This window comes from Rhinopithecus bieti, unplaced genomic scaffold (genome assembly GCF_001698545.2).
Source record: "Rhinopithecus bieti isolate Rb0 unplaced genomic scaffold, ASM169854v2 scaffold_6513, whole genome shotgun sequence".
In the NCBI taxonomy this organism is placed as follows: domain Eukaryota; kingdom Metazoa; phylum Chordata; class Mammalia; order Primates; family Cercopithecidae; genus Rhinopithecus; species Rhinopithecus bieti.
The window spans coordinates 4,643,728-4,664,990 of NW_016805931.1; the positions used below are offsets into that span (position 1 = coordinate 4,643,728).

At 35.2% G+C, this 21,263-nt stretch overlaps 1 protein-coding gene across 4 annotated transcripts in view; it reads right to left on the bottom strand.

The window, feature by feature from the left end:
- Positions 1-21,263, bottom strand: part of PDE4D (phosphodiesterase 4D) — a 640,379-nt gene that overhangs the window by 297,315 nt on the left and 321,801 nt on the right. Inside the window, exon 1 of one of the 4 annotated variants that reach the window (XM_017874237.1) lies at positions 19,216-19,996. The exons of the other annotated variants lie outside the window; for them this stretch is intronic. Coding sequence (XP_017729726.1) covers positions 19,216-19,280 — 65 coding nt within the window. The 5' untranslated portion in view covers positions 19,281-19,996. Of the gene's footprint in view, positions 1-19,215; positions 19,997-21,263 lie in introns of those variants that run through there. 4 annotated transcript variants of the gene reach the window in all.

Consider the following 21,263-nt stretch of genomic DNA (forward strand, 5'->3'; position numbering starts at 1 on the left):
TCAGGACAGCAGTAAACTTGGCAAAATTTAATTGCATCTCGTTTTGATGATGTTACTGAGTGTTCATGGAACACAGGGCTATGTTTGGATGCATTCCTCCCTTTCCTTCCCTCCACTCTCCCTGGCTCATTTTGGAGTTGTTTTTGAGTGATTCTATTTAGCTGCATTGGCATCTTTACTTAAATGGACATATCTGTGCAGAGAAAATCGTGTTATTCATTATGGTCAAATAATGGTAGATAATTAGCTAACAACTGTGTGAATATACTAAAAATCAATACATTATATACCCTCTATAGATTAAAAGTGTGGCATGTGAGTTATATCTCAATAAAGTTCTTCCAGAACAACACAAGAGGCTTCTCTATGTATCAACATACTGTCAAGTGCAAAATACAAACTGCAGAACAATGAATGTGCTTCATTTTGTGTAAAGAGGGGGGATGGGCATAGAATAATAGAGTGATAGATACATCTTTAATAAATGTTATGATGTTGAAATAATTACAATGCAACACATTTCATATTAAATAAAAATCTTATTTTAGTTACTTTTGGTTGTTATTGCTGCTTTTGTCATTATTTTGCTGTTTTGTGAGCCCAAATATACTTGAGAACTTGAATACATGAGGAAAATGATTGTGGCAATGATGTGTGATGGGTTTCAGTTTATACAGGCCAAACTGTGTTTGCGTTTTGAAGCTGATGGAACCCATTCATAAACTCCTTAAGGGTGGCCAGGAAAAAGAACACCACATACATCCTGAGCAGTCTTTCCAGCAAGAATATCAGTACCTGGCCTGTGCTATGCGTGGCTGTCATGCTCATCCCTACTGCAGTTTGGGGCACCATGGCTTACATCTGCCTTTTGCACAAACCATGTCATTCATCCAGCAGGCACATCCTAGTATCGGCTGAAGGCCAACGTTACGTTCTTTGGGAAAACTTTTCCAACCATTTGGTAGAATTTTGTTTTGTTTTGTTTTTGTTTTTTACACATATATATCTACTATTCAATTACATTTAGAACTCAAATCATAAGTAAATTTAGCTCACAGAGGCATTAGAACACTGAAATCTGTACACTTATGGCAAGAGAGAATTCAGTGTGGGTTGCCTGGTGTGTGACTTGCTACTTAAAGTCAAAGTGAGATCTTACACCCAATAAAAATGCTCTTGTAGTTTAGCAAGTCAAACTCTTGAGAGGGTCTTAAACTTTGTGTAAAGAAGAGGGATTTACAGCAGCAGAACATTTTCAAGGGCACTTTTATTTCAGAAGGCTTTCCTTCTTTCCTAGATGAAGTCCACTCTCTCTGACCTCGGCTCACCAAGGCCCCTGGGAAGACAGGCTAGCAATAGAAGTCAGGTCAGGTATCTACAGAAAACACCCCAGTCAAAGACAAACACTGGGGACTTGTAGGTAGGAAACCCATCATTTCAGGTTGTCCAACTTTTCACTAGAAACCTATACATGAGTGCCATATAAATTTAAGTTCTTAAGATAGCAATCTTTCACCTCTTTTCCTTTTAAGTGATTGAAAAGATAGCCTTTCTACTCCTCCTATCTGCTGGATATTCAAGGCCTTTGTACCCCTATAATCCTCTTCTTCCCAATGTTTGTTTGGTTCTTTCAGTTCTCAACTTCCCTGACCACTCCAAACACAGTGTATCTCTAGGATACACAGCCACAAAGAGACACACAGACACAGACACACACCCATACACAGACATACACAAACACACTGTTTAACTCGGTCCCTCCTGTGTTCTCTTCATGCATTTGAAAGACAATTAGGAATAATTTTACTGAGTGAATTTGTTTTGCTTGGTAAGTTCCAGGAAGGGAGGAAGGCCCCATTCTGTCTCCAGAGCTAAGCACAGAAAAGAGATAATATATATATTTTTTCTGTATAGAAACTACCCTAAATAAAACTGTAGAAAATTATTCTAAATAAAAATCTTGTTGTTGAGCATTTTATATAAAAGTATATTTATCTCTTCTTGTATCATCACTGTAGGCTACTATTAAAATATAATTTATATATATTTAAGAACTGATATAGTTCTAGTTATAGTCATTAGAAATATATGTCATATACCATATAGATAACATATCATATATAATCATATATATCATACATAGATATATATATCAGAAATATCAGGTATTTCAGTTTACAAATAGTATTTTTCTAAATAATATACAATTTAGAATATAAGGTATATATATTTTAAGAAGACTATGTCAAAGAAGTTTCAAAGCCAGATTTAGTTAGAAGGGATACTGATTTTTTTCCATATTCATGTGACTTTAACAGAATAATACATTTAGATTAAACCTAGATTCATACTTTTATTTTCAAATTAAGCAAAATTAAGTTTTACCTAGAACTGTTAAGACATTTTCAGTAAACCTTCCATTATCATTTCACTTGTGAAAGATCATATACATGTCATACCATATACCATTTTGTAAATGGGTAAAATTCTTACATTCTCAAACAGTAACTTGTTTCAAAACTAACATGAAAACACAAACATAAACAAGAAAATATTAACAGGAGTTTTTCCCTTCTAAGAATAAACTGGCTAGCAGTTTTTTCGTTTGCTGTGTCCCCAGCATTACTAGAAGCACTTTCCATGTATTATTTCACTTAACATTCACAGAAACCCCATGGGTAGCTTTTCCCCCTTGTCCAAAATCATCCAGCACATAAAAGATTAGTTTCAAATTCATTTGACTTCAGAGTCCACCCCCTTCTCTCCAGTACATATTGTTGGCAATTCCAAACTGCCCTGGAATTTTAATAGCTCAGTTCTATGTTTTCCTACAGCCTAACAAAATAGAAATACTTTGAATGAAGTTAAGCACATAAGGTCTGACTTCAAAATGATACCAAAGTTTAAAACTAGCCATTAACTTTTACATGGAACAAAAAGGAATATTTATAAAGCCATACAGAACATGGCCATCTGGCCTACTCCTGATGCAAGAAGCTGAAACATGCTTCTGAAAACTAAGTGCTTTTTATTTCTTTCTTTAGAATTGTTAAAAGTTTCTTGGAAAACTGAGAAAAAAAAGAACCTACTTTCTCTTGAGGATTCCAGAGTAAGTATCTTTCATGTAGCATTAATGTTCTATTTACCCATCAAAAACAAGGGTTAAAAGCAATGGTTACACAGAGTCCCTCCCCAAGCCTCTCATAAATAATCAGAAATATCCTAAGGGACCAATTATTTTCTATTACTCCCATTAGTCAGAAATTCACATATTGCAAATAATAACTTCTTCTCTTCATTGGTCTGAATGAATTTATCCAGGATATCATGCTTAAATCAGAAGTTGTGAGGATTATGACCAAACAAGATTCCAAGAATTTAACATTTTTTTCTACCAAACTTTATAGGATTTCACAAATTCCAGCATGAGTTGATACACAAGGTTCTCCCTTTTCTATTATCTGACTACCTGAATCTATCCTGTCTTAGCCAAATAGATTATCTGTTTCTCCTTTAAAAAGACTGTCCTGAGAGTATTTTTTTTTTTCTTTTTCTCCCCAAGTTGGTTCCCATTCTGAATTTGGACACTAATGAACATAGAAATAGAAGAAGACTTTAAAGCAACTATTTATTCAGAAACATTTCAGAAGACTACTAAGGTTTTAATCTGGTATTCAGTTAAGACTTCCCTCGAAGGCTGGGACTTCTTTATGTGAATTTGAAATTTACAGGGTATATCACACCTATGCTATATTTAGGAAGCAACTGAGTGAAGATGAAACACCTAAAGCAATTGGCACCAAGGAAATTTGGTACTTTGAACATTTTTGGAAAGCCCAAGATTGCATGTATAGTTACATTTCCTATTTTCTTTCTCTATCTCTTTTACACACGTAACACACAAATGGCATGAATTACGAAAGCAAATGTGTTTGGTACTTTGAACAAATTATCCATCTTATTGAAGTAAATTAGCCAAAACTTTTCTTTGTGTATTGGAAATTTAGACAATTTTTTGACTATTAAGAAATGGCCCATGGGAAATTTGAAAGATAAACTTCTCTGCTTTATTCAGGAAATTACTAATAATTTAAAAGAAAGTAAAATAGTCAACATAACAGAAACAGTGAAAAACCAAACCAAACAAAGTTTCCAAAAAGCGAATTACTTAAGAAGGGATGACCAAGCATATAAAGCTAAGAGAAGGAAGAGGTTCAAGTTAGAAATTAATTTAGAATTCAATTAAAATCTTATAAGTCAGGTTTATAAAGCTTATAAACAAAATCTTATAGGTTTTCCTGATTACTGGCTAAAGTTTATAAAAATCATTTATGGAATTTCCCACAATATGCACCAAAAAAAAAAAAAAAAAAAAAAAAAAAAAACAGCAGAGGATAGTAAATGGGATGGGTTTTAAAGTCAGACTAAGTTCAAACTTAGCCATATAGAACTAGAGCTGTTGTAACTGCACACAAACACTATAGTAGTCCAGACGTACGACTAGCAGTCATAGAATAATGTGGCTCATTGTGAAAGTCTGATAATAATTTGATATTTTGTTGTAAACAGGTTTTCCATTGTTGTATGGTGCCCTTGTATGGCAACTGTAATCCTTAAGGGCAAGCCCTTTAACTGAACTACAGTTTGACATAAATGCCATTTCCTTCTGATTTCCTGCATTGAATCTGGTCTTTGACAGTCCATTCAAAAGTTTGTTAGATCCCTATTTGATGTAATGGCCTCACTTAGATTAATGCAGTTATAGCTAGGGATTATGCACAGTAACAAAGGAACATAACAGCACTCGACCATAGTAATAGTAAAATGAGTTTATTTAGAGAGCTAACAAACAAGCTAGTAGCAGTTATTTGTAGAAAGAAAATGTTTATTTCTCTTATTAGTGAAATAGAGCCTCAAGCATTTAAAAAATATTTTATTTTATTTTATTTTATTTTATTTATTTATTTATTTTGAGACGGAGTCTCGCTCTGTCGCCCGGGCTGGGTCGCCGCCTGGAGTGCAGTGGCCAGATCTCAGCTCACTGCAGCTCCGCTACCGGGTTTATGCCATTCTCCTGCCTCAGCCTCCGAGTAGCGGGACTACAGGTGTCCGCCCGCCACCTCGCCCGGCTTAGTTTTTTGTATGTTTTTTTAGTAGAGACGGGGTTTCACCGTGTTAGCAGGATGGTCCCTCGATCTCCTGACTCGTGATCCGCTCGTCTCGGCCTCTCCAAAGTGCTGGGATTACAGGCTTGAGCACCGCGCCCGGCCAAAAAAATATTTTAACTAGGCCTATCAAAATGAAGGTCTCCGAAGATTTATCTGTAAAAACAGTTTTAGGACACAGAGTGAAATAATGCCTTAATATTCATTTGGTGCGTTAATTTGTATAAAAATCGCTTTTTCCCAACTATTTTTTCCTGATGTACCCTTTTCGTGTTCCCTCTCTATAATCATTAAAATGTTCTATCTCTATATATTTTGTCTTTGAAAATCAAAGGTTAAATTCATCAAAATAAGAAAGAAATCTGTTGGTTTTAAAATTTATTTAAATAGAAATAAATTTAAATATTTAACTTGGCTGACACAGCCTTGGTAGGAGGTGATGAAGTAAATAATTTACCTAGAATAAAAATATCTCTTATTAAAATGGCATGGATTTCCAGGCCAGTAAGAAAAGAAAATATCTCTCTAACCCAGGGAAAGTATTTTGGTCTAAAAAATCAAATATTCCAGATTTATTTTACATTACTCCACCCCAAATTCAAGTAGGGAGGTTTTAAAATTATGTTGTTTACCACTGGATTTCTGGAAGCAACTGAAACACTTAACTATAAATGCTCACTCCTACCATGAAAGCAAAAAATATTCCAAGGATACAGTAATAGGTGAAACTAGAAGTCCCCTGCCCTATAGGAATACTTTAGAAAGCCACTAGACCATAAATTTTATGAAGGTGAGGGCTGTATATTTCATCATTGTCTCTCTAACAGTTAGCAGGGTGCCTGGGGTAGAACAAGCTTAATAAACAAATAAAGCAATAAAAAATGCACCTTTACTTTTGCAACTAGTAGACCCACAGAAATAAAACTTTTCTTGAAGGACTATATATTTTAAGCTATAGAACTAGACTAAATGATCAGGTAGCTAGAAAATGTTTCTGTACAATACTAAAACAAATTGCTTCCTCTATTATTAAGGATTAAGCTTTAATTTCTTTTTTTTTTTAAGCCTTAATTTCTTGCCATTCCAAATATTAAGTCTGGGAGTGTGGTAAAGCTAAAAGCTGGCTTCACAATGAGAAAAGTTCACAGTACAAGCAGGTAAGCTAACCCTAAGTTGTTCCCTGAGTTTGAAGGTCGGGGGTCAATCCCTGTATTAGGGCTCTAGGACAAGCTTGTCACTTTGGTTCAGCATCCCTGCTGTGGAATCTGCTCATATGTGACAACTGTGTGGGGTTTCAAGATGCACACAATGAGGTTAGAGTGAGCCTGAAGTGGTGGTCTTAGTACTTACCGCCAACAGATTTCTTGGCTTCACATAAAAATCACCCATTGATAGAGTCAGAAGGTCAGCATGTCAGTCGGGTGATAACCATGTACAACACACTTATCAGCATTTCTATATGCAATATTCATTACTAGTTTATGACACGAGAAGAGTCATTTGAGCAGTCAGAAAATATGGAGGAAAACTTGGAAGTATATATTTTAGAATGGGAAACACAGGAGGCAATGGAAGGTGTGCCTAGATCAGAATTGACAGCGCTGGTGGTAAACTAAGGGTGAAAGAAAGCCACAGGGAAGAGGCAAAAATCCTCCCAGATACTACACAACTCTTGCCATAAAGAGTAACTACTGTGTCTACAACTCACCCATTACAATCTCCTGAAAAGTACCATCTACTAAAATAAAATTAAAAATAAAAATTGATTGCAATATTCTTTGTAATATGGAAGAACTCACTGTTCTACTCTCCAAGCAAAGGACAGATGTTGAATGCTCATGATGGAGCAGGCATGGTGCTGGGAACAGGGGTTTGTTGCTCTAAAATGATAAGCAAACCCAGTCTACCTCAAAACATGCTCACAGGAGAGGCATGTGAGACAGAAGACAATAATTGTAATCTTTCAAGAGTTACAGAAGTGTACAAGGTTTCATGAGAGCACAGAGAAGAGAGTTTTAATTCTAATTGGGGAAGTCTAAGAAGGCCCTTCAGAAGAAATGTCCATTGAGGGTCAATCTAAGCAACAGAATTTGGACATTAAATCATACTAAAATAATTATTGTAAAATGACAACAGTTTAAAATGCTCAAATAGTCATATATACCAAATTATTATTTAAATGGCAAATCTGATTTTTACCTGTATTTGTATCTCAAACAAAAGTTTGCTTAACTACTTTTACTTAAGTGAGAATGAATGAACCATATCCACATCAACAAGGGATCATCTTTCAAACATAATTTTGCAAGGGGGTGAGGGAAACAGTCAAACACAAAAGAGTACATGCTATATTATTCCTTTCATATAAAATTCAAAAGCAGAAAATTTAAAAAGTTTGTGAGTTTCAAAATCAGGATCACTGTTACTTTTAGTAGGTTGGGGAAGGGGCTAAAGAGGCACAAAGGTGACTTTTGGCTGCTGGTACTACTATTTTTAATCTGGGTGGTGATTACAGGGGTGACCTTTGAAAAGTAGAATTACTAATTTTTTTTTTTTTTTTTGCATTTGCAACATCAAAAAAGAGTTTTTCTGTTTACAATATTTATATGTTCTTCATAGGTGACAAATAGTCAAAACATGTCAAAAAATACACACATATTTGTATGTATGCATAAAACCTGTATCTGCTACAACTTTATTTGCACGTAAATTCAATGGTGAGAATAGATATATAGAGTTACGATGAGATCACCAAGGCCATTTAAATGGCAAGAAGCCACATTATATCCCTCTTCTGTCTGGCAGAGATCACCAATTGATCACAGCACATTTTCTCTCTGAGACCAACGCAGCTCTCAGTACATTATTCCGAGCGGCTACTGCTATTAGTACTTACAAGTTGTCCATAGATTAAAAAGATCAGCTATCTTGGTTTTAAACAATGCAAACTGTCTAATTATTTTATATTTACATGAAAAGATCTTGCAATAATGGAGGAATTTCACATATATTTCTAGGTAAGCATAAAATTTCATTCCTATGTACATAAAATAATTTTTTAAATTACAAGAACACCTTTAAAAAGTTGTCTGCTAACATCAAGTTTGCTTTTGTGTGTGTGTTTTATATTACCCTAGAAGCTCTTATTGATTCATATACTAGTAGACTCTTAACAAAACACAGAAAAGTAATTGGGCTATTTCTTTTCAAAGCAAAAGACTCGGGGAATCTTTAATGGTTAATTTTTTTCCCAAGCTGGTGAACTCCACCCTCAATCACACTTAACCCAATGTGCAGTTGTTAATTATAACAAAATAATGCTTTTACAGTTTATTTTGTCTTGTTTTGGTAACTACTCATAATAAAATAGTAGATATCAGAGACAGGAATGCTAAATGCCTGCTCTAACGTATTGCATTCTTGACCTTTCTAGCCCCTATGGCTGTTCAGCTCATCCTACCACTTCACACTGCAAGAAACCACACATAGAGAAACCATGTTAAGCCTTCTGTGTTGAGCTGGGATGGCAGGAAAAAAGTAAAAGGAGTCCTTCTCAGTCTGGTCTGGTAGACAGGATGAGGCTCAGCTCCAGGGAGATAATAATCTGTGAATTACACAACCAAGAATGCACCTTAGGACTAGAAGAGTAAGGGATTTGGAGAGGTAGGGAATGCCTGGCAGTGTGATTACCATAGGACCGAGCCACAGGGTGGCACCTGGTAGGAAAGATACATGGAGAAAGTCTTTACAAAGGTGCTCCTAGAGATAATGCTCAGGCACCTGGCCATTCCTTTCAGATGAGAACCCTGCGTAGTGGTGCTTCCCTAGAGGGTTCTCACTGAGTTTTAAATAACTAAATCAGAGGTGGTTTAGCGTCCAATTGACCACTTCTTATTTTGCCACCTCCATTAAGTAGTTTACTTCTTTGACCCACCTAGATAGCAGTGTGTCTTCTTTGAATCACACTGTTAATGTGATTTATCTGGAATATCTAGCTCTATATAAATGCTTAATTCCGACTGTGTTAAAAAAGACTGCCTTATGGAAAAGAAGCCCTTGCAAAATGAATCAGCTTTCACATTTAGAGTTCTTGATTATTTAGAAAGTCATACCAATATGCAAACTTCAAAAATGCACAATATAAGCTAACATTTCCTGATCACTCATAAGGAGCCAGCCATGTGCTAAGCATTTTAGGTAGATCAACTTATTGAACATATTAACATATACATCATTGCTAAAGGTAACATTTTATAATTAAGAAAATATGCGAATCATGAAATTATCTTATTTGCCACCCAAATTTAGGCAAGCTACTTTACTTCATTAGGCCTCAGTCTCCTCATTTGTAAAATGAGGAATAAGACTAACGAGTACTGTCTAGGATTCATCATGAGGATCTAATGAGATAATTTGGTCAAGTGAACAGCACAGTGCTGGTACATAGTTAAGTACACAATAAATACAAATCGCCACCATTTTTAATTCGGTTACAGACTATATTGAGAGGAAAGAAGTGAATTTAAAATTTCAAGATGCGAATTACAGCTACTTACTTAGCTATATGACATAAGTTTAGGAATTACATTATAGCTCAATAAAAATTATAATAGAACCGCTTTCACACATTTGCCTGACAGACTAATTTTAGCTCTCTTTTCAGTTCAAGCTTCATTTTTGAAGTTAAAAAAATATTTCTCCAGCCAGGCATGGTGGTGTATGCCTGTAGTCCCAGTTATTGGAAAGGCTAAAGCAGGAGGATTTCTTGAGACTAGGAGTTCAAGGCTGTAGTGCATATGATCACACCTGTAAATAGCCACTGTACTTCAGCCTGGGAAACACAGTGAGACTCTGTCTCCAAATATATATATACATATATATTTAATATATATATTTAGAATATATATATATATTATTCAACAAATCTTTTACCACCTAAGCACTGACATTGTTTTAGCAGTTTTCTGGACCCTACTTGACTGGAAATGTTAAAGACTAGCAAAATGTTTCCAGCTCCACATTGGGGTTAGGGGTGGGGAAAATCAGATTATAGGGTATTCTCTGCAGTCTCTTTTATTTCAAAGGTTTTATGGTGCTACTAACTGGTCAAATGACAGAGAGAAGGAAAACAGTGCAATTTATAGTCTGACCAGAGAAAGAGACTCAGCAAGCTGAACGAGTCAGGAACTAGCTAGATCTCCACGGAATGGAGCTGTGTCAAAGTCCATGTTCTATTTCTTGATATATCTCTAGGGCTCATGGTTGGAGGCTTATATACAAATCTTGGGGGAAAAGGCAGACAAATACCATAGGCAAACATGTTCTTGATATACATAAGATTAAAAGAAGAAACTTGAACAATCTAGGACAGGAAGGAAAGGTATAAGTAGCAGCTTGTTGACTATGTTTCTAATACCATGAAACAGAGCTATGTGTGGCCAAAGCAGTTTGGATAGTGAGGAAAAGCAAACAAAACCATAAGAACAACAACAATGGCAACAACAAATACAGGATGTAGATTCAACAGACAAGGATTTTTCTGCAGTACTGTAATTTTATAAGCTGTGCCACTTCAATTTTTATTCATACAGTTGCTTTGAGGATAAAATGAGCTCAACTGTATCTAGTACTAAGTTCACTGTCTGTCAAAGAGTAGATGCCCAATACAGTGTAGCTATCACCATTACTAAGGTTATGACTCCAACTATGACTATAGACCTAGGAGCTGCTGTCTCCAGCTAGCTGGTGATCCAGCTGCCAATCAGTTACTTGCTATTCTATAACAAAGTTGCAGTTATCAGAGCAAAAATCACAGCCAGCAGTTGCCTATCCCATGTTAGAATGCCATTGGTTAAAAGTGGACACATTTTACAGTAATTTATCCTGACTAAAATGGTATCAGTCATATAAATTCCTTGATGCAAAGAAAAAACTCTGTGCCACATTGCAATGGAATGACATCATGAATGTTAGGAATTATTATTTTCTGTATTCCATATGAATGTCTCAAGCAAGTTCATTAAAAAGAGCTCAATTTCTCATCTTTGACGTATTTTAAACAAGAAAGAGAATTAGGTACAATGGGAGCACTTTTCTCTAGAAAGTCTGAAAACAATTACATACTGAAATTATGTTTAATGAAACATTTCTTTTAACAAGTCACACTGATGCCATCTATTTCACAATTTAGAACGAATATTTTACAATATGAAATGAAAAAAGACCAAGAAGTCACTCACTAGCAGTTTTCAAAAGCCATAAAGAAGAATTGGTTTATCTGTTGATTCACTCTCATTATATCTACTGACAACTAAGAGGAAATGGGTTAGAATTTAAGGAAAGAAGATTTGTATTAGATATAAAAAAAAAAACTTCCTAACTGTGTGGGTTTAAAACATCAGGACTGCTTCCTATAAGGGACTTTGGAAGTTGCAATTCTTGGTATGCATACATTCTACACCTAGTTTCTAGTTTTCTAATTTCTTATTCTTCCTCATGTGTAGTAGAGAAATGGAAGGGCTTGCAGGTGACCCCCTTTATCCTATTGCAGAAATTCTTAGGCCTGAGATGGGGAGAGAATGTCCTCTACACTGAGTTTCATTAATGGCAGCTTTTGCCCAGAGGTTGTCAGTGCTACTAAACAGGGTAGGGTGCTAGACGGTGGATACTTACTTCAAAGTGGGTTGGAGTTCTTTCATATTGGTCTCTCTATAATCTCTTTTTTCTTGCCACACTTCCCCAGCTCTTCCCTTGAAATATTCCCTGTGTTTTTCTAACTCTTATTCTGAAGAGCAGTTCACCCTTCTGTTAGCTTCTCTAATTCGCATCCTCAGCCATCACCCAGGATGCTCCTTAGGGAGCCAACCCCCTTAGAAGGCTTAGGACAGATAATAAATACTTATAATGTTGCCCCTGTCATGCTAAGAAACTGCATCCATAGGTTCTGGCATTCTTCCTACTTTCCATACTTTTGAAATGCTTTCTAATTTAGGTCAAACTTGACAAAGAACTAGGCAATTTGAGAGCTGAGACATACCACTGGCATAAGCTCTCATTAGTTAGTTACCTGTACACAGTTACATTTAACAGTGTCTTACCCAGGCTTGCTGTCATCATGCCCCACGTGGTACCCCAACCCTTCCCATAGGCACTAATCCCTGGAGAGATTTGGTGCTTGTGGCTGAAGTATACCTTACTTCTGTCCATTTTCTAATATACCTTCAACCCCTGTATTATCTTTTGAGGTATTGGATCACCTCTGGAAAGGCTTCTAAGAAAATCTATAATGATTTTTATTAAGACTGTGCTTTCTTTATGACTATGTTCCTCACCAACCTAGCTAATAACCCTCGGGCCCTATTCTCTTTACCTTTATCTAGGCTTTGAAAATTCTATATGTTTAGTATTAGTATTATTGGGAATATTTATACATATCGCTCAGCATCTTTCCCTACAAAAAAAGTTAAAAACTCCTTAAAGGCCTCATTAATATTCTTCCTCTTCAATTTCATCTTAGAATCTACTTTTCTCAAACTTGCTAGTAATGGGTGGGTGAATCTATGACTAACCATTTCTGTACTCATGGTTACCTTCATGTCATCATCTCTTCTGATTCACTAGAATTCACTACATGATTGGAATGATTGACAGAGGAACTAGTAGGTGGGCTATTCCTTTACCTCTGCTAAAAGGAAAGTTTTAATGATAAGGTCAAAACCATGGTGTGCCCCAGATCTGTGGGGAAGAAAAAAACAGAGATGCAGTCAGGACTAAGTATTATTGTACACATAACCACAGCCACTTGACATGATAGAAAAAGAGGGTGGAGAACCCCACTTTGAAATACCAAAAGAAGCGTCTTTCTTCTGAAGAATTTAATACTAATTCAGCATTTCTTTACAAACAACCATACTCACTTCCAGAATTATCAGCTATGCATTATACGGTGTTTAATGCATGATTTTCTCATTCCAGATAAGCCTAAAATAAACTTGTAAAAAATAAGATGCTAAATAAATTAAATACATCTTAACTATCATAGTGATAACTCTTCTGTGGTATCTCAGAAGTGGGAAATGTTTCATAACTTCAAGGTCTTATAAGGCAGAGGTATTTGAACTGAGACATTACCTACAAGTTTATCCCAATCCATATAGAGATACAGCATACACAAATGACTCTCCTGTGGTAAGGAAGCACTGCAGAGAGTAAAACTGTAAGTGATATTAACAGACATTAGCTTAGTGGTTTTCAAACAATATTCTTTGGAATCATAAAGTCTTTAGAGGTATTTTAAGGAGAGGGTTTGAATTTGGGGTAGGGGTAAATGTACAAACTCAGTGGCTGTTTTATTGTTTTATGTGTGCTTATACTTTTACTTATCAATTTCACACATATCTATGTTTTAAAATTATATCTCTATATCAAATTTGTATGATTTTATATCTAAAATTTACAGTATAATTATACATTTATATTGACTTCAACTCACATTTCATTCATAAAAAATGTTCCATTGAAATAAACATGTTTAAAATCCATTGACCTGCCTTGCCCCTTTTATCTTACAGGACAGTAGACTTGGCTTCAGAGGGACTAGGTGACTCCTCCAGGGACTCAGAGCATGTCAGAAGTAGAGTGGACACATGGCTCTTTCCAGGGAATCTCATACTTCATAACTTTAAAGAGTAAACCTATCTGTGATCCACTCTGTGTTTTTCTAGTTATGTTTTAAATACATCAAATATTTCAAGGTATCTTAATCATTTCTAAAAGCTGTATATCTTTAAGTATATTTCATAACAGATGCACCACTAACTTGGGTAATAGGACCAAAAAAGTTTACCTCATGCTCAAAACTCTGAACCAACTTCGACAGTAGTCACATACCTAAACCAAATCATAATATATATTGCACAGGCATAAAATATGAGAATTCTATTTGTTTGCCTATTTACCAAAGTTTCTAAGATAAAAGAAATAGGAAGGATGATTGTGTACTTTTTTCAAAGCTGATCTAAAACGTCATACAAAATCTGATATGTACTACTTGTTTCCGACCTGAAGCCTTACAGAGCTCGCAGAGAACAGAAAAACTTGCTAATATAATTGGAAAGATAATCTATTCAAAATTGTGAGACATTGGCCTTTTGCTCTTTATTCCCTCTTATAAAGACCAGAGGACCTTATTTGCTACCAGTAGAGAATATAATGGCCTACAAGCTACAAGCACAAGAGTCTTTCACAAAGCTCTTTTCCAACAACCAACAGTCTTTCACAAAGCTATTTTTCAACAACCAACAACGTCAACCCTAAATATCACAGGCTACCATCCTTCTGAAAAGAAAACTGCCAAGTACTGTAATGCATCTAAAAATATTCACAACATGAACAATTTTATAGCCATTAAAAAAGATAATTATATAGACCATAGAGGAAGGCAACAAGCGGAAGTAACAGAGCGTGTTCTTTGAGGTAGACAGACTTGGGTTACCCCAGCCTATGACCTTGCTCGAGTTATTTCATCTCACAGAATCATTTTCTCACCTGTAAAATTAGGATTAACAACTCCTTCTTTTCAGTATTGTAATAATAACTAAATAATACATGTAAAATTCTTGACAGAGTTCTCATTCATAAAAGACACTTAATAAAATGAAAGCTATAAGTATTATTAGAAAAACAGATTTTTAAAAAAATTGAGACAGAGTCTTGCTCTGTCACCCAGGCTGGAGTGTAGTGGCACGATCTTGGCTCACTGTAACCTCTACCTCCTGGGTTCAAGCAATTCTCATGCCTCAGCCTCCCAAGAAGCTGAGATTACAGATATGTACCACCACTCCTGGCTAATTTTTGTATTTTTAGTAGAGACACAAGTGCGCCATTTTGGCTAGGCTGGTCTTGAACTCCTGGCCTCAAGCGATCTGCCTGCCTCGGCCTCCTAAATTGCAGGTATTATAGACACAAGCTATGGAGCCTGGCCAAAAATAGAAAAATATTGATATGTTAAATGAAGAAGCAGAGTACAGAAATAGTATTTACAGCTATTTAAGATACGTAAGGTAAGTTGAAAATGAGAATAACTGAGGATGGAATAATGGGGTTAATGGGTTATTTTCCTTCCAACATATTAATCAATGTTATTCCATCTTTTTGATTCTCAATTATAAAACTGGACATTGTAGCTTATACGAACGCTTTCCACTGTGATCATGAGGCCAAAATAAGAATGCTAAGCCAGCCTAGATTTTTACAACCTTAAGAGAAAAGAGCTAATAAAAAAATTATAATCCTCCATTGGTCACAGTTGCAACATAATTCAGAAAATTGTATCCACCCAGTACTGAAATGCTTATTTGCATATTTTATACCCTGAGCAAATTGTGGTTTAATGGATATGTAGATATCAGCATATATAAAGATGAGTTTGCTAATACATATAGTAGGTATATTTTTAATATTTTAAACTTTCATATATAATACTTTATTGATAAAAACCACATATAATATGCAAATACAGTGAAGAAAAGAGAGGCAGTCCCCCCTACCTTCACTCCTACCATTCTTTTTAATCCCTAAAAAATAACCACTACCAAAAGCTTGGACAGAGTCTTCCAGAATTTTTTCTACATCTATAAACCTAAGTATTACATGTATACTTATTACATAACAATACTTAAAATGAAAAGTTTAAGTATTATTACATATACAATAACCAATTTTAAATTTTGCTTTATAAACAACCACAGTCATGTTTTAAGGAGTAGCGTCTCTTTTTTTTCAGATTACATAATGAATGATCTTACATGTAACACATAAATCCTAAACACTATTTTGACAGCAGGAAAGAACAGAGTCCACTTTCATTGACTAAACTTCTCTTTACATTTATATTTGGAAGACTAATAATGTTTTACTTAAACTAAATCACAAGTCTTAATTACATGAATGAGAAATATCCCTGGGAAATGTTTATAAATGATAAAGTGTTAAAGAGATATCAAGGAATACGTAAGGTAATATTTTTATAGTATATAACCACTGACTAAATCGGAATTTAAGACATGTGACATTTGGATATTTATGGAGAGGTAACTATCTGATTGTTTTGTTATGCAGAATTTGGAGGTGGAATACTGTTACTGAAACAACTCAAATAGAAAGGCAAACCATTCTGCAATTAGTGAATCTGCTAATTTTATTAACTTTATGAGCATAAGAAAATATATAAAGTTTTTCTCAATTTCATGCAGGCACATTTTTTTTTTTAAAGAATGCTTAAGAATAAATACTATAATCACTTTCTGCTAGAACCTGGCATATAAATAAATGTTCATTAAATAAAAGCAACCTAGTATACACCTTTATTATATAAACTCTAAATTTGTGAGACGTATGTTACAAAGAGACAAATAGATTAATTTTAAGGTTATTTTTATTTTGCCTTGAAATTAATAAAATTTCAATTACAGTAGGCTGACCTTTAATAAGAGGAAGGGTATAAAATACAAGTTTGCTATGAAATCCCATTTAAAATGTAAATATGTCAAAGCAATTTAATTAAGGCTGTAAGGACAAGTTAGTGTGGACTGCTTTTTATGATACTTGGAGAAAAACAAATAGGAAAAGGTAAAGAAGTAATCCAAAACACTGGATTCTTGCACAATACAACAAACTTCCAAACGTAATGTTTGGCTTTGGGGAATCCCGGAGGAAAGGAGACAGATTTGGAGAAAGTAGACCAATGGAATACAAAATAGATTTATGTAATCAGAGTGAAGGTGGTAAAGCCAGAAAGATGAGTCCCAAGAACAAAGTATTTTGGAGATCAACCTGAAAACAAACATCTGAAAAAGAGATAAATGGCAAAGTTGTAGGTCTCTCTCCTGGGAAGTCAACTGTTTGAAAAGGAATGGGTGGTGGTGGAGAAATATGGACAGGAACACTGGTGAGAAAACATTGTCCATCTGAGCAATTTGAGGCCTATGGCCTTTATGTGCAGAGGCACAAGAAGAGAGGTCGCTTGGGTCTTTTTAATGCTCAAGTGTGTGTATGTGTGTGTGTATACATATATACACACACAAACATATATTTTCTCTATACACCAAATCTATAATCTATATTGATTTTACATATGTAATTAAATAAATAAATATAATAGGTGTGTATAATATTTGACCGATAGAAGGATAATAAAATGGCAAAACTGTTATTACAGCTGATTATACCCTCAGGCCAAATTATTTGGAAGCTGCAGTGATATACCCAAGCAGGTATATTATTAAGTCAGATGTAAGATTAATAACTGGAGAGGTTTCTATAGCGTGTAGTTAAATCTAAGAATCATTCATATGTATACAGAGATTTATTTCTTACACAAAAATCATTCTGTCCCCAACTCTATGGAGGATATTTAAAGTTAAATGGAACAATACACACATTCACAAATCTATATATTTGAAAATGTATTTTAAATTGTGACCTGACTTATGAAAATATCTCGTACAATTTAAAACAAAAAAATAGAATAATTGCGGATAAAAATAGACTATGATAATCTTATAGGGGTAAAGGGTGTCAATGTTACCCATCTCCTGAAATGAACAAATTATTTCCAATTGAAACCTGAATTTGAAAATATGTTTCCTGGCAGTTTAGATAAAAAGAGAAATAGTTTGGTTAAACACTATTTGTTAAGTAATATTATCTTTTCACAGAGGAAGGGTATAAATTATAAATGAGTAAAATTCATGTGTATTATAAATTCTGATTACTCATGTTGGTGACTTATATTAGCTATGGTAATTCATAAAAAGATTTTAAGGATTTTCCAGTATTTATTGTTTGAGGATAAAAAAAGAACTCTCCAAATGTATTTGTAGATGCAAACTTTTCTTTAAATAAACTCAAGGAATAATTTATTGCATGTGTTATTTTGTAAGAAACGGCAAGTAACATAAGAGACAAAATCTTCATCTATAATTTATTAAAACTCACAGAAATACTGCGGATGGGGCAATCCTTGCTTCTGGTCGACAGTAAAACAGTACAATAACAGCAAAGGCTAACCCATCCACAAAAACACAAGCTCAATTCCTGACGCAAATAATTCGACTCTTTACATGTGTGTTTGCCTGCTGACATGATAATGCATATTTTGCTGGCCTGTTTTCCTCCTATTCTCAACCATCTCACTTCAACCATTGCTTTTATTTCTCCAGTCTGAAGTATGATTATTTCCACTTCCAAGAGGTGAGCTTAGTTATTTATGATCAATCACTAGGAAAAACAAAATAAGACTAACCCCTAAACTAGCCATAAAAGTATTTTGTAAATATCTATTGTAGAAAAAAAGTTACTTTGTTGGAAAAATACTCCTTAAGGACCATGCCATATGCTTATGAGCACATATCATATCAGCATTGGGGAAATAATAGAATAAACATTAGAATACATTGAAACTGACATATTTTTCATCAGAGTAAAGACATTAAAATGACCAAAAATATAATTACTAGGAATCATTTCCAATAAAACATAAGAGATGATTGAATGATAAGCAACTTGATATACATTTAGCCACATAAATTTAAGTTTGTTTCATGTATATGATTAAATATAAATAGCATTATTAATTTCTAACACATCTGTGCTAGAAGTGAGAGTATTGCTTCTAAAGACAAGGGCAGAGCCTGTCAACCAACAGCCTGCTTGCAGCAAGCAAAGAAGATAAGAAAATAAGCAACTGAATCAGACACTGAAAAATGACAAGTTTTCATTTTCAAAACTCCCAACACATTTGCAAGTTTCTTTCCTCTTTTAAAAATTATCATCAGATAAACTGTTACAGTTCACGGGGAGTTTAAAAAAAAAAAAAGTCAGCACCCGTTTGGTTAAAGCACATGAGTTTGGGAACAAAATAAAGAATAAAAGAGTCGCCAATACTGCCTTATTTCACAAACCCTCAACATCACACAACTTACTAAATACTCAAGGAGTACGTCAATCTTAAAAGAGAAAAGGGGAGAAGCATGAGAGAAAAGCACGTTACCAAACTGCCTCTGCAGTCCTTAGCGAACTTGTAGATCGGGATCTTGGCTTCATAATAATGCTCATTTTGAAAAAAAATAAAAAGGAAAATAAGTCTTCAACTATTCTGATTAATACATTCTAACTGTCTTCTGCAAAGAAGATTTTAAATATATTCCATTTCCCAGGGAGGATGCTTGAAGAAATCCAATTTTCCCGGAGTCCACCTCCTGTCCTCGGTCCAGCTCTTGGGCAAGGTTCTAACACGCAGGAGTGCTTTCTTCCTTCATCCTGAATTTACTCCAGTACTAGGCTGTTAGGAAGTGACAGTTTCTTTTGTGTCTTGCAATGCCAAGGGAGGAACTGAATTCTGAATTGATTCTTCATCTGGGTCACAAGGGAAACCAGCATAATGAAAGAGTCACTTGATCTCTTTTTTGCAATTCCATAATAACAGATTTAAAGGTTTCTAACACTGGAAGCGCGCAGGTAGAGAGAAATGAAAAGAAAATGACCGGGAGGTACTGTAACACGGGAGAGCTGTCAAGGAAGTTCCATTTCAGGGCAAGCACAGGAAAACACTCCTCTCCCTGGAGCGAAGAAGTCAGCCAAGGATCAAAGCTCTCCACACTTTGGCTGGGTGGGCTGATTTACCTGGGAAAGTAATTTCTGTGTGTCCCTGCTTAGAATCCAGGGCTTTGTGAATGAGAACTATCATTCAATCTCACCAGGCAGAAGCTGTTCCTCAAAGGCTGTATGACGTCTGTAAGAAGGCAGTTCAAAACACCGCAGGGCAGTGAGAAAGGAAAAAAAAAAAAAAAAAAAAAAAAAAAAAAAGAAAAGCCCAGCGCCCAGCCTAGCCTCGTCAATTGCTGAGACTTACAAAGCAAAGGGGCGGATCAGCTCCAGAGACCAGCACTGTAAAGCGGCCAAGCAGACAAGAGACTTCACAAAACTTACAAAACCATTTCCTTCTCTGGGAAATGAGATGTCTGTGTTATTCTGGGTAACATTCTGTGAGCACCTTTATAAGGAACACACCCCTTGCCATTAAGTTGTTTATTTACTGTAATAAACAAATGAATTTTATAAAAGTCATGTCTTTCAAAAAAGTTACTTCACTTTTAAGCACTAAAACTAAAATTTCTTTTTAGAAGCAAAGTTGAGAGAAACTTGATTGACTTGCAGCTGTTCATTTTAGCGGATGTAATGAAATGTCATGTTTGGAGTTGGTTGTAGAGATGTAAAATTACCTCTGAAAAAATTCAGCAGGAGGTGTAACAAGGGCACCCCTTGGATTCAGAATGTACTGGAATTTTAAACTGATCGAATGTATTATTCCTGGACAAGTGGCTGCATGTATTAAGGCTGTTCACTTGCACAATGTTTTCTAAACCTTTTTTTAAAAAAAAAAAAAAAAATATGCAAATTTCATTCATCTCTACACATAAACACTCTGGGTTTGCTAATCCTTAACAGCTCTTCAGTAAGGAATGAAGCTTTACGTCTTGTCAATATCTCCTATTACTTTGAAGGCCAAAACCTTTCCCACTTCTTAAATATAAAATATTTTGTATTACAGTAGCTATAATCTAAGCTGATTCCAATTGCTCCTAACAGAAGGAACGGTTGACCACCTTGCCTATCTCTCTGAACATCTCTACACAGAGGATATATACTCCTCTGGGTGTGCCAACTTCAGTTATTTTGGATGTGAATAACCAAGTGAAAATAATGTAAGCATTCTGATTGCTTCAATGGCATTAGTTAGTACGTTGGTTCTCTAGTCTGACGTGAACTTGGTGTTTATTTAGCATTTGCAGACAGGATGTTGGAGTGCAGTTGTGACCCACCCAAATAACTTGGAAAATGTAGTAAGGCATCCGCCAGAGGCTCTGGCTGCTGCTTACAACAAACCCTTCATCTGCTCCCCTGGTCACACTTCAAGGTGCATTTGTGACTTAGTCTTCTTTCAGTGACTCTCAGGCCTCTTATGGTAAATGCCAAAAAATTGCTTTCCACATAGTTATCCCCTTAAGCTTTTCAGTTTCCTTATGACTGCCAGGGGAC